The 18,421-nt window shown below is 41.0% G+C and overlaps 1 protein-coding gene across 1 annotated transcript in view; it reads right to left on the bottom strand.

The window, feature by feature from the left end:
• Nucleotides 1–1,731: 1,731 nt before the first annotated feature.
• Nucleotides 1,732–18,421, bottom strand: part of LOC107836405 (PR domain zinc finger protein 16-like) — a 207,726-nt gene continuing 191,036 nt past the window's right edge. The window contains exons 4-5 of the mRNA XM_016672088.1: nt 2,571–2,805; nt 1,732–1,856 (exon numbers count right to left, since the gene is read on the bottom strand). Coding sequence (XP_016527574.1) covers nt 1,732–1,856; nt 2,571–2,805 — 360 coding nt within the window. The remainder of the gene's footprint in view (nt 1,857–2,570; nt 2,806–18,421) is intronic.

Raw genomic sequence — 18,421 nt, 5'->3', positions numbered from 1 at the left:
TTTTTTTTTTTTTTTTTTACAAAAACAAACAAAAGTGATTATTTAATAAAACGAGATGAAATGTCAAATTTTGAGTTCCATCAAGCACGTTTCTTTAAAAAAAAAAACAAACAAAAAAAAAAACTTTAGAAGTGAATATTAAAAATTCAAAATAAATTACAATGTAAGCAAATATCAGGCCAGATTTTCCTTTAAATAAACACAGCCAGCTGCTAATCAAATGATCTCCATTATATATGCTTAATTTTTACTGCAATAAAACATATTGGAGCATGGACTTGTTTGGATTCTACATTAAGACCTCAACCCTCTCTTGACTTCTTCCCTTCACTGTCCAGTGTTTAGGAGACAGATGCCTCATCGATCAATGCCAGCCCGTGGGGCCTGCAATAATCTCCTACTGTGGCCTCACACACACACACACACTCACACACTCACACACACACACTCTCGCAACAGTCTGTACGAATTGATGGATCCATCCGAGGGTAGAAGGGCAGATCAAACAGCGCCAGAAAGGGCCTCCACTTCGAAACACAAAAGATGAAGGGTTGACAAGAAGGTGGACAAGGTTCATCTTCTCTTTAAAGCCCCATCGACTCTTAACCCAACACACACACACACACACACTAGAAGCACTCATTGCACTCTCTCAGGCGTATAAATCACTAGAAGCAACTGGGCCTTATGCGGCCCCTGAATGGGCTCACTAGCACACCATGTTTTGTGCGACTATTTGGCATTCTGAGTAGATCTTAACTCATTCATTTGGAGCAAAACACACACACCTACACCTACACAATCGTAGGAAACTGTTAATTTCTTTTGTTTGTTTTGCCATCATTTAAAAGTGTGTGAATATTGCAGGAGGATACAGTTGCAAGCTGACTTAAGTGAGAAAAGTTGCTTGACATAAGTGTGTGGAAAATTGAGCGAATGCTCTCCCACCACATCTACGCAAACACGCATACACACACACACACACACACACACACACTTTGCTGGAAAATAAAAGAAATTCACAAAGCCCGCATTATTTCTTGCTCCACCAAACAATGCCAAATCACCACCTGATAAATATCTAAATGATGCATGATTGTGCACACGTGTGTTCCTATCTTACATCATTAATGACAAACAAATAAATTTGCAGCTTCCCTTTTAAAAGGCCACTGGCTGCGTTTGAATTTGCTTCGTGCGCACATATTTCCATAAATCCTCATGCATTGTGCATGTCGATACAGGAAAAAAGAAAAAAAAAAGAAAAAAAAGGAAAATAAAAATTGCAGAATGGCCTCTTAAATTATATATTTTACCACTAAGTGGCTGCATGTACGTGAGTGTGTGCATGTGTGGTTGGGCTATGTTTGTAAATAAATTATAGGGTCATACCAGCAAGCCACTATCCCAAGCAACTGGTCAGGCAAACAAAAGCAAAGCCTTTTCGATAAGAACAAACAAGTGCAAAACACATCAAAAAGCAATGGAGCACGTGGGCCCCTTTCTTTCGCCAATAATTCTCCACAATTTTCTCCGGTGCCCTGATTCTTTCTTTGACATTATGTGGCAGTAACAGGGGGCACCGATGTGAAAATCTTAAAAGGATTAGGCGGGTTGGTGTTGCCAGCCAATTGGTGCTTGTCAATCTTGGGAGGCCCCAAGATTGCCCCCCCCCTCCTCCTCCCACCCCTCTCTCCCGGTCTCTTTTGCGTGGTCTCTTTTCTTCACTGGTCAGACTTTAGCGTCTAAGGCCTTAGTGGAAGCTCTGGCCTGTTCCCCCCGGTGTGTCACAGTGACAAGCGGCAGATCAAGACATGAAGACGGAGGGAAGTCAACAAGTAGCAGGCGACGAGAGGCTGCGACAGGAAGGGGAGTGAGCCATGTAGGCAGGGATTAGAAAACAAATAAGAGTGGAGTGACAGGAATGAAGGAACACAAAGCCAAGTCATATGGATTCATTTGGCTACTGTCATGCGGTTGTCACTTATTATTTTCCGCTCTGTTTTTTATATATATATTTTTGCCTTATTCACACAAGCTTCAAAGTAAGATTCCTCAATCCCATTTAACATAAGCCACTAATGGTGTGTTCAAGTGAAAATGGAAATTGACCCGAAAAGGCAGACGCAGAGCAAAGGCAGAGTAATACCGTCAGTGTGTCAGCACAGATATGCTAATCCATTGCAGCAGTAAGTTGCGATCCACACATTGCATGGGGTTATTGTTAGTGCCTAGTTAAGCAGTTGGAGTTTTATGGGCAATGGCTGGGCATCTTTCCAAAAACATCCACTGTGCCTTGGCCAAGTTTCTTTAAACAGAAACTCCTCATAAAGAAAGAGCACGCCTTGAATAATGGTTATCATGGAAATCAGGAGTGTCTTAATATTCCTTAGCCTCTTCAGTCGGGTAATTTCTTCACAGCTTTGGCAACTGGCCCAGCTTTAGACTAACAAAGCAATCTGTGGTCATTACAGCACACACACACACACACACACGAGTGTGCTCACTCACACACATCAACCCCACAATTAATGGACTGAAAGCTTTAACTGCTTCTCTCCTCCACCTACTCGTTGCTTTCCAGTGAAATGTTTTATTCTTTGTTTGTTTTTTACATGGAGAGGAACAGAGATTCAAGCAGAACAACTCTGGAATGCGACTTACCTGGTCTCCTGTGAGGTGACAGGCGGTGAGGTTCTGCTCCTCAAACGACGGCGCTGAGCGGACGTACTTGAGCCAGCTGTTGCTGGTCGCGTCTGGGCCGGTGTCCAACGCAAACTTGACGTTGCCCATGTCGTCCACCACCTGTTAAAGAGCACAAGTTCAAAGAGACGATACAGAAAGCGCTAAGAATTTACCTGACGATTTTAACTGAAACTGGATTTTACATCAAAACAGGACAGTTGTTTTGGGTTTTATTTGTTTTTTGTGTGTTTTTTTTGGGTCTAGGATCATACAACAGATTAGTGTAAAATGGATTAAAATTGATAAGCCACCATATAGAGACACAACACTGCTAAAATACTGATAAAATAATTGCAACAATACAACAAGCATTATCCTGAAAGAAAGTCGTGTATCAGTCTGACATATTTAAAAGCTAATTCTACTACACAGGTTTAAACACAGGGAAATAAGAGGAGTTTTTATTCTTTGATTTATGAGATCTTCTGCTTCACCTCCATTCTGAATAGGTCATGTCTATTGGGATCAAGAGTGAGAAACTGACAGTGAACCACCACAATGGGATGCATTACTTTGCGTGATGTGACTATTTTGTTTTAATATGTATATATATATAACATGAGATCAGCACACTGTCTAGGAATGAAATTATAATGTGCTTTGCGTGTCCCCAAACAGTCAAGTAATTACGTGTCAAATTATTCAGAAATTTGGCCAAGCAGCCACTTTCACTTTCAGTCTTAGGCATCAAACGCGCTGAGATGAGTGAATCCTTACATGTGCAAACAGCGTAGCGTAGAATGAGATCAATTCATGATGTCATAGGGTGAGTTGTGCAATATCGCAGTAAAATAATGTGCTGATTCTAGCAGATTCTTGTGATTCTGTATAGCAGTGGCAGACATCTGTGCTACATATGATGTGTGAGAGCTGTTGTGCTCATGCGGTAGAATTTTTGCACATATTAAATAAAAAATAAAAATGAATAAAAAATCCCAAGAAGCCTGCCTTATCTGGGGATCGAATTGCATGTCAAATACATAGCTAGGTCTCTCTGGAGCATTATTATCATATTGCATTGTTTGTTCTTCCGGCATTGGGCACGGGAGGGAAGCCAGATGTGCAATAGTTTTTAAGAAAACTTAATTTTGTTTTTGAGCAAAAAAAGAATAATCCTTCCAAAACCACAGTGTGGAGATTAAGATGGCAGTTGAACATTTAAGTTGCAGAGCGCCAACATGTCAATGGGTGTTAAGGCCAGCTAAAGTTGCTGGTCCTAACAAGGGAAGGAAAGAGGATAAGGAGGAGGGAGTATACAAACTGGGGCTTCTTTCACTTGTCTAATGACTTTCTCTGGCATGTATTGATCACCCTTTGTAACCCCTGTAGCCCCCAGAGACTCAGAGAACGGGTTTCAAGTTACCCGCTTTCACAGAGAATGGAGGCGGACGTAAGGTTGCGGCGAAGGAGGAAGAGCAGAAGAATAGAAGAAGGCCTTATTGTTAGCTGAGAAGCGTACAGATAAGTACAACCTTGTTCTCAACCTGCAACATCTCTGACTAATATTCTGAGTGATACATTTACAAAAGAGTAATTTGGAACTTTTTGCAACTTGACAACACAGAATGCCAAAGGTATAGCGCATTTATCAGAGGGAGATAGCGGCGAGTTTGGAGTCAGCTAAACCACCTCGGGATCTGAGTCTTCAGCAAGCTGGGCTCTGATTTCGCTCCGCTACTGCTGCTGATACTGATACCAGGGAGCCAGCGTGAATCCTCTGGGGGAGAACTGGCCTGAGACAGAGCAAAACTCCTCTAATTACAACAACCAATCAACCTCGTCTGAATGCAGCGCTGACCTTTGGCTTGACTCGCTGCACTCCTAATCACAGTCAAATGTCTGCGTAAGGAAGTCGAGGTGCGATGGAGAAGAACCAACGAGCCATCTGACATTTTTAGACGTGCAAAGTTTGTGAACTTCTCCGGCTTGGTGAAGGCACGGTCACGTTTTGTTTATTTTCAACCGCTCGTAAAGTGTGAATGACCGCGTTCTTGCTTTTTGAGTTAGCATGTGCAGAAGGTGCTTTTTTTTTTTTTTTTTTTTTTTTTTTTTTGTGGGTGGGTACAGGTGCCAAGTTTAGTGAGTAAATATGTTCTGGGTCTGGATCAAGGTGTGGAAGCGTGGCTTGCATAAGAGCGGCAACAGTTTGGGGCGAAGGCAGGCACGCATGGTTGAGGTAATAACAGCCGCTGTGCCTCTTTTGACCCAAGGTGTGAACTTACCCGCCTTGTTAGCGGGGCCTTTTTTTAGAATAACAATGCCTCCTGGAACTTTGGGTAAAAATAATTGTTCAACCCTTCCACAAGTGATGAAAAACCCCGACCAAAGTGGGGGAAAAAAAGGTCAGATTCTGCTTGTGCACATCCATTTGCCGATCTTCAAACCAAACCTGTACGCAAATTGGCTCCTTCCTTTGTGTTTTCCCTGAATCCATTTAGATATGTTTAAAGGCTTATAACGGGGTGTAGCCCCACATCCCTCACACCTCTGCCCACTGTCCATTCTGCTCCCAATTTACAACCCAGCCTGATAAAGTCCAGACCTTTTTTTTTTTTTTTTAATGTGCTAAAACAGACTCTGAAAACTAACCAGGCAGACCCTCTCAACACACACATGCTCACCTACTCCTTAGCCTAATATCCTCTCTGCAGCTGGTGGAGTCAGAGTGCACTTGTCATATCGTTACTGGGGAGCTACAACAGGTATTATAGATATTTTATTAACATATGTTAAAAATGAAGCTAAGCTCCAGATGGAGACTGGGTGCACACATTTTTATGTAGTTAAGCCAACTTACTATAGCCTTGGATTTTCCACACACTCTTATTTTACCTCCTCCTACCAGCGTAGCTCTTGTACACCCATCCGATGTTTCTTAACATGAACTTAATGAGCAGCAGACCGGTGCTTGGTTGTGTGCTTTCCTTTTTTTTTTTCTTTTTTTTTTTGTATCTTGGTTGGCACACGTGTGTCTTACTCTGCGTGTGTGTGTGTGTGTGTGTGTGTGTTGTCTCGGAGGCCCGCTAACACCCTGTCTCTGGGTGGAAACCTGATTTATAAGGCCTTAAATGAGGGGCAACAGAGAAGGAGAGCCAGAACAAGCTTGTGGCTGATTGTTTGTTTATTTACCTTTACCTTTTTTTTTTTTCATTCACTCCACCTCCCTCCATCTACACATGTCACACGGAGCAGGAGAAGGAGGAGAACCAGGCTGGAAATCATCAGCTCTCCATGTGTAAAAGGGTTTTTAACAAAAGTAAACTTAGCTACCCTGAATTTTACCCCCCTAAGCCGCTCAAACTTTACAGACTGGAAATAAAACCTGAAACTGAAATATGCTGTTTGCAAAAGAGCTCACCATCAAGTTCATATTTTTGTCCCGTTGCAGCTTTAAGCTTGGATATATTTTGGGAGGATTTTATGCCATAGCAACACCAGACGTGACGTGTGGCTTGCAATTTGTACTCAGCCTTCCTGAGTCAATTTTTTTTAGATCCATCTTTTGCTGCAATTGTGGCGGCAAGTCTTTGAGGAATGTCTGTATCAACTTTGCGCAACCAGATCAAATATTGCCAATACGTCTTTGCAAATAGCTCCAGCTCAGTCAGATTTGGATGGATCTGACTGATCCATCCAAATCAGATGTGCATCTTTCCACATATTCCTCTTTGGGTGTTGGTGTGAACTTTGACTGACTTTTAACAGGACTTTGTTTTTTTTTGTTTTTTTTAATCTTTTGTCCTACGCAGAGTTATCTTTCCCTACATGTCTTCGTATGCTTGGAAGTATGCTATTCTCTCTTAATGTTCAGATGACCGATTCAACAGTTCTTTCCAAAATAGACAGATGATCTAATCCTGCTCTAAAACTCTCCACAACCGTATCCCTGACCTGTCAGGTGTCCCTCAGCCTTTGTTACGCTGTATGTTCACTAATGTTCTCTCGGCCTCCACAAATAGGTAGAGGTATTAACACTGCCTCCACAAACCTGAGGCAGTGTTTAACACTGCCTCAGGTGGAGCCTATTAAATAACTAGGTAACGTCTGAAGGCAACTGATTGCACTAAAGTTTATTAAGGGATGTTAACGTAGAGTCAGCTTGATGCAAAGGTTGATGCAGGTAGCATTGTATATTGCTTCAATAACCAGTGGAGATGGTCACCAGCTCCCCTGTGACCCCGCAAGCATGGAAACACATTGACTGGACGTTTTTTCGGATACTTGTTGTTCATTATACTTTAATTTGCCAAATGTTCTTGTTATTACATGGCCAAATTCAACAGAAAGTAGAAACAGCATGGATGCTTTTGGAGCAGACTGTAATATTAAAGCCATTTCTGTCTTCATCTTGCTGAAATTCTCTTCTTTTTTCCCCCCAAAGGAGTCGATTTCCTCATTCTTGATCTGCACACTGAGGTTAAACATTCATTTAGATCTTATTTTTAAGCATCAGTTTGCCGAGCTCTGTCATTCTTGCCTTCCCACTAAATTTAAAACATAATCAACGTGACAATCACTGGGATCAACAGCTCACATCAGTCAAAGTTAATTACTTAGATCTAAACCCACAAACAACTTTGAAAGGTCAAGACACAGCAGTGCTCAAGCGATTATGCAGGGTTTTATTCAGACGCACTGTGGGACAGGAAGGCAAACAGAAGTTGCATATTTCAAATCATATTTTCTCTTTTTAAATGAGCTCGTCTCCCCGATTTTCACCGAGCAGACTCGCAAGCATCGTCATTGGGTCGCAAACGAGAAAACAAAAAACAAGAAAAATGGATGAGAGTCAATGAAATGAAGAAATCCAAGTCTATTTACCATCCTCTTTTTGTATTTCAAAACTTGATCTGTAGTTTGACTTGATTAAACACAGTCAAAAAATATGACTCACTTGACATTACACACACGCACACCCTCAGACACGTACCATTGCGCGCGCACACACACACACACGCACACACACACATACACTCGCACAAAGACACAATAAGATTTCTCTGAAAGAGGAGCGGCTCTAAGTGGACAGGATGCAGAGCAAACTCCACAGGAAGCCCTGATAAGAGCACGACACTTATATCGCCCCTCACAACACAAAGGGGAACCTTTGACAGCTAGGAACCTTTAATGGCTGTCTCGGCATGCCCTCTCCTCCGCCAGTTATATCTGACGGATGTCTGTGGAGCGCTGGGCTGAATTAGTAGAGCGAAGTTGCCTGTACGGGTAGACATTGGTGACAAGGTACATATTATTTTCCCTTTGACGGAGGGCAGAAAATGGAAATGGCTGCTCGGAGCGTCGCGGTGATTGTGATTTTGATGGGAGATGAAGATAGGAGCAGACTTACAGCATCTGAGACGTAACTGCCAGGTTATTGTGTGTCTGAGGGAATATTTTTATAAGGTGTGATCGTGGCGCTTTTGTTGTACAAGCCTCAGTTTTTCAATGTGTGAACACACCCTAGTTTGCATTCATTTGTATACATGTGGGGTAGAGAGCAAAGCAGGTTTTGTCATTTCAAGAAGGAACTGCTTCGAGTATCGTAGAGTGAAACACAGAGAAAATATGCTTCTTAACAGAAAATATCATGGAGAATTTGAAAAAAAAAAAAAGCATTTTCTTCTAGAGAAAAAACAGGACATACAGCTCGTGAAACATGCAGAGGGAAAGCTTACTCTGCCCCGGTTTACCTGAACGTATCCTGGGGAAGCAGCAGACTAATAAAATATGTTGCTTGGAGATGAAAGAGAGTAATGGAGAAATATTTATTTTTTATTCCAAGACTTTTTTTTATTTTTTTTTATTCTAGCTTCAGCACATTTGCAAAGTAAACCCCCCAAAATAAAGAGAGAGAGAGAGAGAGAGAGAGAAAGAGAGAGAGAGAGAGAGAGAGAGAGAGAGAGAGAGAGAAAACAATAAAACTGGGGGTTGCAGGACGGGATGCATTTCCTTTTAAGGGAGCCAGGGGGCAGCCTGGCATGAGAACTCCTCAGAGGTGGGAAATGAAACTTCCCTTGCTCTCTGCAGCTGCAGACTTATACTGTAAATATACATAAACACAAGGCCGGTGTGGCTATGTAGAGAATATATGAGAATGGCTGTTAGAGAATGGCATGCACTCACACACGTACACACACGCACACACACACACTCGTACACTGTGTTCTACCTCGGCCGAAAAAGACAGACATGGAAACGCGGCAGCGACAGTGACAGATTGAGTGGCTGTGAAGCGGGCTGCAGAGTTGGTTGTTAGAAGTGTTGCAAATTAAGGTGCAGCGCGACTGAAAGGAAATAAAGAGGTGTGTGTTGGAGTTTGTATCCTTTCTGGAAATGGGTCTGTTTCCAGTTGGGAGGCCCCTTTAACATGCTCACACGCGCGCTCACACACACACGCATGCATACACACCCACAGGCAGACTAATAAAGAGACTGATAGAGTGCAGATCATGAAAACGCTCCAGTGTGTTTGTAAGTCCTCATTCGGATGAGTGTGTGTATGTGTGTGTGATGGATGGGGTCCTGCAGAGAAGACCCTAGCCCCACCATATCACTCAGCAGTCTAAATGAGTGTGTCTCTGCACTCATTTGTGTGTGTGTGTGCGCGTGTGTGTGTGTGTGTGGAGGTGAGAGGTGGACGGGCTCACAAGGGGTCCTGCCATTAAAGTTTGTCCCACAGAAACTGGAGGGGAAGGCGGCCTAAAGGAGATTATTCTTATTTTAATAACTTTAGTGGACTGTAGCTCTGATTAAAGGTGACATGGAAAGGATGTAAATTATGACTGGATGATGTAAAAGAGAATGACGGGGAAAAAAAAGTGTGCTAAGGGGAGAATGCCTGAAGAAAATGGTTAAATGTTTTGCACCAGTAATTTGCTTTATTTCTGCACCGGATTCACTTGGCATGTTGAACTAGGAGCATCAGTTCACAAACACGCTCATCAGGTTGCAGTCCGGAGAACCTGAGGTCCTGACCTGATGGGGCATTCCTCAAAACGTCAGGAAAAACAGCAGGAACTGTCTCTAAACAGCTTTTCTAAATAAATAAGACGCATTTCAATTTGTAAAAAAAAAACAAAACAACGAAATGATGCATCCCTTTAATGATTAATTCCAAGATTAAAAAAAGAAAAAAACATATATTGAAGTAAAAAATGCATAAAATTTCCAGAGTTGTACAAAGAAGTTGCCATATGAAAAGGTTTACAATTAGATACGGTTAATCTCCCTTTAGAAAATTTGCATGTTTCTGTTACAGGAAGTGATATCAGATGGTGGAAGATGGTGAACTTGACCGTCAAAGAAATCACATGATGTGTTTTTCTTTTCTTTTCTTTTTCCATCTTCTGCTCAGAAATGACAATCAGAAGATCCAGTTTTTTGTGAATTCATCCTGATATAATTTTTGGAAGCTTTTGAATCTACGTGGTCATTTGTGAACGAAAATGGTTTTACAGGCATGTATAAATGACTAATAGTAGGTGATAAACACGAGCTTATAAAACAGGATGATAAAGCATCTTTTATGGTGTGACGCAGACAAAACTGGTAATATCGGTTGTAAATTGTAGCTCATATTTATTCCAGTGATCTCTAAAAGCAAATAGATATATAAACTGTGATTAAGTCTCAAAGATAATTTCTCCGAAGGGAGAAATTGCTAAAAAACAAAAACAAACTACAACTCTGTTTCATCATTTAAAAAAATACTAATTGCTTCATGTCCAACCATATACCTTCTTTTGTTGTAGTTGCTAAAAGAGAAACTGGACGCAACGAGAAAGGACGGTCAAAGCTCTACAAAAACTGTAGATCGGAAATTGTAGATCAAAACTGACTGGCACACCTCTGCTGCCGTCACACCTGTACCGGGTTTCATCTTTCATACATGTTTATGCACGCACTTTAACATTCAAATATTGTTGTTTAGCTGGATCCCTGGCCTTACTCTGAAATCAGTGAAAACACGTTGAGTCCAAATAAAGAGAATGAGCAGCTGAGTTAAAGTGTTTCATCAGGAAGAGTCACGCTGCGAGGAACGATTGGACCTTTAAAAATAAAGTGGATCGGGATATGTGTGGGTGTGTGTGTGTGCGCGCGTGCGTGTGAGAGAGTGTGTGTGTGTGTGTGTGTGAGTATAAAGCCTATTACTAATGCTGGTAACAGTACACCTGTGTAGCCATGTCTGGCAGTCTAATGACAGCTAAAAAGGAAGCAGGCTGTAAATCCACACACACACACACGCACACACACACACACCAGCACAGCTCAAACACACACATCACAGGGGCAACGGTGATTAGGTTAAAATATATAACCCGATTACCGTTTGTCTCTGTGAAATACTGCGACGAAAGCTCCGTGTCTTCCTTTTCCACTGTCATGCAGATAAAGTAGATGCACGCAAGGTGACTGAGAGGGTATGCGGCGTGAGGGTGAAGGCGAGTGAAGTCGTGTTAAACGTGACCCATTTTATCAGACCAGGGCAGCCTTCGACATAATTAAAACCCAGGCAGGGAGGCGGGCGGGCGGGCGGGCCGGGGAGGGCCTTGGGCCTTGTAAAAGCCATCTGGGTTGTTGCGCGAGTGTGAATGTGCTTGCAAACGTGTGTCTACACTGAACCGAGAGTGTCAGAATGTGGCCTCGCTCACTAATGACACAACTCCTTTAACTCGTATTAAAGGAGAGTGGCACAGCTACCATCTCTAGTGGGTGCGCTGAAAATACGCTTGCCAAACACACCACGCCACCGTCAGCAAGAGTTTCATTAGGAGTTTTTAAGTTTTGCTTGAAATAGCCAGCTATTAAATATCATCTTTTAAAAGAAATAGAGTGATCTTTTCATGTAATACAAAAGAAATTAACCTGCAGCCGATGCAGGTTAGCTTTAGCGCCGTTCTTCTACGTCCAACCTCAGCACCCCCCCCTGAAGATCGTCTGAATGAGCAGGTTGCCATGTGCAGAGTTGCCAGGTTGGGGTAACTTACAACAGGAAGTGTGTGCGCTTTAAGGGAGGAGAGTCGGAGAGTTTTTAGGCTGGACCTCGTTAATGAAATGGCTTTGTGTTATTTACAGCCTCCTGTTAAAAGGCTGGACAAGTGTGTGCAGGAGTGTTTGCGTGCATGCGTGTGTGCATGTGTGTGTGTGTGTGCGCGTGTGTGTGCGTGTGTGTGTGTGCTATTTTAGAGGATGTTTTTTTTATTCTGTGACTGCAAGCACACGAACGATACTTGAAGTGTATGTATGTGCCTTCTGCTTATTATGTGTGATACTTTTAATAAAAAAAAATATATATAGATGCCGCCATGGCCTATATCTGTTTTACCATTCCTCCTGCTTTTACAGGCAGGTTTTTATGATATGTATTCAGGGCAATTAGTGAGCAGATATATTGGCTCATTATACTGAAACAGGTGCAGTGTAAATGGGGAAATATGAACTGTACATCAGGGTCACATACACACTCTAACCGCACTGTTTGAAGTGGAACAACCAGATTTATAAGTGTGACAAAAAAAAAAAAATGAGTCACTCAAAGCCCAAATAAGGCCCTACTCCTGACTTGAATGAAGGCCATTTTCTCAAAATCAAAGTTACAACTGAGAAATTTAAACTGCGAAAAAAAACACCAAAGTTTTTAATTGTTACCATGCTCATCACTGTAAGAGGTGACAAAATAAACTCTGTTCCTTAAGTTGTTTTAATATTTCCAACATCTTTACAAGGAACAAAGTTATTGGCTGTCCTAGAAGTTTATTTAAATCCATGGAGGATGTCATAAATGATAATGTACATAATTGTAATGGTGATTTTGGTAAAGAAGAAATGATGCCACCAGATCCATTGACTATCAATGACCATTATTGTGCCGATTTGTGTTTTCATTTCATGTCACCAGTAAACTTGCTAAATAACTGCTTACTGTAGTAAAACATTTATTATTTCAAGACCTTTAACACATATTTAGCAATGAAGTCAACAAATGCGAACCATGTTACATTTGCCTAAATAAACACATGGTTACATAGATTTATGTTGTCTCGTCTAATGAAACTACAGGCATGCTGACAGAATTTTACAAGTTTAAGAAGCTTTATTTAAACGTAGTTTCAAATTAAACAAAAATGAAACTATTTATCCAACACCACAAATCGAGAACAGAACAGCCCAACACGTTTCTTTAAAGTCGAGCCTATGAAAACGCAGCGCTCATCGCAATGTTCCTCTCTGGCTCTTTGCACGGCGCTGAAAACACAAAGCAACATTTCCTGCGCTCAGGCAAAGCGGCTAAATCACTCAAGTTGCACGGATCCAGTCCGTGAGTAATGACAAATAATAATGAGGCGAGGAAGCACACATTCAACGCCGACACAACTTGACCTCCACTCTGCTCGACTGACATGAGAAGGGAGACACAGAGAGGGACAATTCCTGGAACTGTGCGAAAACAAACAGAGAAGTAGAAGGGCTGCTCGGGACAACGTTGCAAAAGAATGTAACTCTGACAATTATTTATTAATATTCAAGTGTAGGAGAGCTTCAGAATGAGGAGATGTGAAAAAAAATGTTATGTTAGGAGTTTTTAACAGGGTGCCGCAAATAAAAACATCCCCATTTTGATGTTTAGGGCGGAATGAAAGGTGGCAGAAGGTAGGAGAAGTAAATCTATTTATGGTCATATGATCCGAAATCATCATGCTTAACATGAATTCCAAAAGATCCATCTTGAATCTCGGAGATGTGCGTCGGCTTAAAACAGAAGATGTCGCATCAACCTTCAATGATCCTCCTAAGATTTTATACTTAGCAATAAGAAGTTGCTGAAACGAGATCAAACACACGAACGCCGCGATGTGCAGAACGTGCCACTCAAAGCCGAGGCGGTCAGAAAACGACAGCTACACACATTTCTCCTCTCGTCTTCGCAGCTCTTATCTCGGTTCTGATCACCTGTAGTCCTCCCAAGTTTCTGCAGACTTAAATTCGAGACGTAGAATGAACAAGAAATGTTAAGTGGTAGAATTTGGTGCCAAAAAAGGGGATTGTAGTGTGGTTGGGCAGGACAGCATGTGGCAGAGCCCCTGCATGGCTGCAGGCTGGGAGGCTTATTGGAACCATCTGAGCAGAAGGTTTCATTATAAAAACCAGACTCTGCTTTATCCTCTCTCTCTCTCTGTCTCTCTCTCTCTCTCTCCATCTCCTCTTCTTGCTCTGCCATGGCATATAGCCAGCATTTACTGATGACCCGAGATTAAAAGATTTACCTCCGAATGAAATGACTTTAAAAAGCCAAATGTCTCGTTATTTAATTATGGAGCAACTTTTAGAATATCACTTATAGCGACAGAAAAAGAGAAACATTTTTGTTTTAAAGCCTTTCTTACTTGGAACTTTTCGTGATTGTAAAACTGCCTTGAAAAATTGTTCATACCTTGTAATTGTTTTCACATTTTGTGATGTTATTTTGTTAAGACGTTTTGTGACAGACCAACAAAAAAATCTACATAATTGTGAAGTGAATGAAAAATGATCCACTTTTTAAAAACACTTTACACTAAAGTTTGGAAAGTTTGTATTCACCCTGTTTACTCTGTTTCAGGTAAATAAATACCGTAAGTCATGTAGGAAACAAAGCAAACATTTGGTAAGAAGCTGTTATTGTCAGAAAAAGTGAAAGGAAAACGATACAAGAGTTTTTTATATATATATATATATATCATGCTAAATATTTGTAAGCTGTACAAAACACATTGGTATGCCCGCAGAGTAGATTGAGCTCCCACGCCAAAACACTTTATTATGAGAAAAAGTGTTGCTAGCAAAGTAACAAAGAAGAAAGTAGTAAATAAATTCTGCCCCAAAATGTTCTGGAATATATGACATGCAATTTTAATCAGTCCTGTTAACTCAGAGGCCCCTAAATAAATGCCAGTGCCTTCACAGAGGATATGAAGGCACCAAATTGGTGCTACCTGTATATTATTCAAACTGTCTGAATACTGTTTCGGTTAAGTGAGCTTTCCACTACATCACCATGCTTCCTGCAGGTGGAGGTGAAATTAATGTTTTCCTGATGGGGAATCTGCAGGGGGAACTGAAGCTTAAGACTTCCAACATCAAATACTTGAAGTTTATTGCCAAAGATAAATCATCGAAATGCAGGTTCAAACATACAAAAAGTTGCCCTGCTGTCATGAAAAGAGTTGACATGATGTTTTATCCTGAAGTTTAGAAATAAGTTTTTGGGATTCTGTCTGTTAAAATCTAGATAAAACGGAACGGTTAAAAACTTGTTTTTCCGTCATCTTCTGGGAGAAGTCTGGTTCATCTACTATTTTAAACAAACATTTTGGTTAAATTAATATATTTTAAATCTTAAACTGTTAACAGTATTGTTAACGTGTTTGTTGTACAGTGAAGTTTACAGATAACATTTGAAATAAAAACCATAAGTGTTTAAATGACTCTTCCTTGTAGTTGCAAAATTTGAGAAAATAAATATTTTTTTGTAAGGTAAAACCAGATGCACAAATAGAGTTGTTCTACTCAAACTGAAGGCTTGTATTTACTGATGAGACTCCTACTTTCACACACATTGTCCTTGGACTCGTATACTATAGAAATTAATGATTTATACAGTATGCAGAACTCACTAATACTATAGAAATGGGTGATTTCTATAGTATACAAGGCTTTTTATTTTATACGAGACCGTTTATTTTGACAAGTTGTAGAAACCAAATGTGTTAATATTTTCCATCAGTTCTATGTCAACAAGATGAAATGCAAGAAAGAAAGAAAAAAAGAACTAACAATAACCTTCTAATTTTACAGAAAATGCAATCTATATTTTTTCCTGTGTAGAAATATTAATTGAAAATAACTTATTTGTCTCTGGTAGATGTGTGTGGGGCAGCTTTGATTAGTAATATCAGCTATTAACTGTATATATGATGAGCTTCAGCTCATTCTGAAATGGATGTAAACTTTTAGAAAATCTGTCATCTTATAAAATTAGCATGATGGCTAAATGCGCTGCATGTGTTTCTGAGCATGTGCACTCCACCTCTTCTTCTCCCCCACCACGGCCTGTGATTAGCCAGGACACGAGGGCCAGCAAAGCTCTCTCTCTTAAGGCCTGCTGGGAAGAAAAGAGGAAAAGCCCTATTTCACTGTTGTGTAAACCATTGTTTCATTTCCACACTTCTCTCTACCTCTCTTGGCTCAAATACTTCACAGGCTTTTTGGCTCCCGTTCAAGTGTGAACACAATGCAGCCAGAGAGATCACAGTTCGCACCTCTCGGCCGGCGCGGAGCACCCACAGCTACCGCTTTTTGGTCAGACTATGATTACAGCCATCACAACAACCATAACTACCGCTTTCTGTTCTGTAATCTTAATTTGTACAGACGACACTGTACATCAGCAGATGGTCACTGCTGGCATCCATCCTGCATCCCATCGTTTGAACCTTCGCCCTCACTTTGGCTCTCTGGGTCCCCAATGTGTCAGTAATGGATCCTGCTTGAATACTCTCCCTCTACCACTAAGGGGCCTATATATATCTGACTTTTAATTAGGAAAGCTCATCCCCTGTCCTGAGAAAGAGGTAAATGTTTGGGGTACCTATAGGGAAAGAGTGTGTGTATGTGTGTGTGTGTGTGTGTGCCACTGGAGAGGTCCTCATCCATCTGGTTTGTGTTAAACTGAATGTTATGAGTGTCAGTGGCCAAGGCCTGCTTGATGGCTATCAATCTGGCTTTTAATGTATGGAGAAATGAATGCATATGGGATTCCTTCGGTGAAGGTAACAGCTCAGCAAGCACATTAAGGTGATTAAGGCATGTGGATGAAACGAGGCCCATGTGGAGCAACAAAAGGACCTCATGGGCTCTCTGTAAACAGCACTTATTAGTGTTTATGACAATTTATACGCTGCATAAAGATTTTGCTCAAATAAGATATAGACCTGTCAAACGAGAATGACTCAACCACAGATGAGAGTAATTAAACGCGGGGCTTGGTGTCGCGCGACGTAAATGAGACAGAGGAAGAGATGAGGTGACGGAAGAAGACGAATGGCAAGGAGGAGCAGCTGTTGACACAGGCCTTCCCCTCTCTGTCAGATAAGAGATAACCAGGCTGTCTGTGTTTACGTACTCCATTAGTGGCGTCATCAATCACACCAGCTCGCATCCGCGCTCAAAGCGAGGGGTGCGGAGGATTACTGGAGGGTGACTCCACTCGGTGCTCCATCACTGCTTCGAGCATCTCCTTTTCTCCACTCTTGAGGCCATATTGACTGGCATCTGTAACCCAATTATTTGCTCCCAGATTAAAGCATCCACAACATGAATGACGGTGGAGGGAATGATGGCCTAAAATGCTCTGCTTTGCTGCAGTTTGCCAACACTGAGCTTTGGAGATTTTTGTGTCCCGCCTGTCATATTCCCAGCTGGGCACAATGGCAAGAAATTCCTGGGTCCTTCTTTGGCCCAATCCATCAACGTTGCAGTTTAAATCTAATTATCGATCTGACTGTAGATATTGGCAATTTTAGGCCAAATGTCCAAAATGTGTAGCCACATTGTGACACATCTGCCCTGGAACAGAATGTGTTCTTGTCTTTCCAGTTATTCAGCTGCCCACTGAGATTCCTGTTCAGAAGGAGGAATTGTCTCAAAGACACAACTTCATGCCATAAAACTAGGCAACTTTTTACAAAATGGTGCCATAAATTACATTTTTCCACACGTTTTATAACCAGAAGTCAGGTAGAAGGTATGTAACTAAATTTGAATCAGTCAATACGATTACATTAAACTTTAATGAGTTGATTATATATTTTTTGAGTTGTGACATAGATTTCCTAGTCTTAAAAATAATTTGAGGCATCATATTGCAAAGGAATAAATAAATAAGCTGAACTGAACCGAAGAGTGGGGAATAAAAAGTCTGTGTCTCATCATATTCAGACCAGAGGGAAACAAAAAGTCATGAATTACTACTTGAGATACAATTTAATTGTCATACTTAAAGTTTGAATTTAACCTATCAGAAGCATTAAGAAATAAAAAATTCTCAGCTGAAAACTGATTCAGACTGATTGAGGGGTTTCATCAATTTATTTGGAGAAACCTCAACTACAATCAGTGATAATTCAGTGCAAGTTTGACCTGCTGATGTAGACTCAGAAAGTATTTTTCTGTGTTTAATTAATTTCCGGCTAACCAAAACATTTAAGATTTTGAACTAGTAATATGCAGCCCAGTCTCCCTAAAGAACCCTGAAAATGGCCCCTTTAATTTAATGACAATCCAAACACCAACTTCAGTGTACACAGCCAACCACTCGCTACATATTTTTTTCCATTGTTCTATTCCCATAGGACATGTCACTCATAAAAAGTCCAACAATTTAGTGAAAATAAATACTTCTATTTATTTTTCTAATTTTTTTTTTTTTTTTACATTTTTTGTTTATTGCACGGGCTGCACAGTGGCACAGTTGGTAGAGCTGTTGCCTTGCAGCAAGAAGGTTCTGGGTTTGATTCCCAGCCCCGGTCTTTCTGCATGGAGTTTGCATCACAGGTGCAATAAATATCACAAGCTACCAAAGTCACCTTCAGCACAAGGACTTGGGTTTGGTATGTTCGGGTCATGAAGGGAGACAAAA

This window comes from Poecilia formosa, unplaced genomic scaffold (genome assembly GCF_000485575.1).
Source record: "Poecilia formosa unplaced genomic scaffold, Poecilia_formosa-5.1.2 Scaffold56, whole genome shotgun sequence".
Taxonomy (NCBI): domain Eukaryota; kingdom Metazoa; phylum Chordata; class Actinopteri; order Cyprinodontiformes; family Poeciliidae; genus Poecilia; species Poecilia formosa.
Note: the sequence above shows the minus strand (reverse complement) of the source record. Positions and strands in the feature narration are given on the sequence as shown.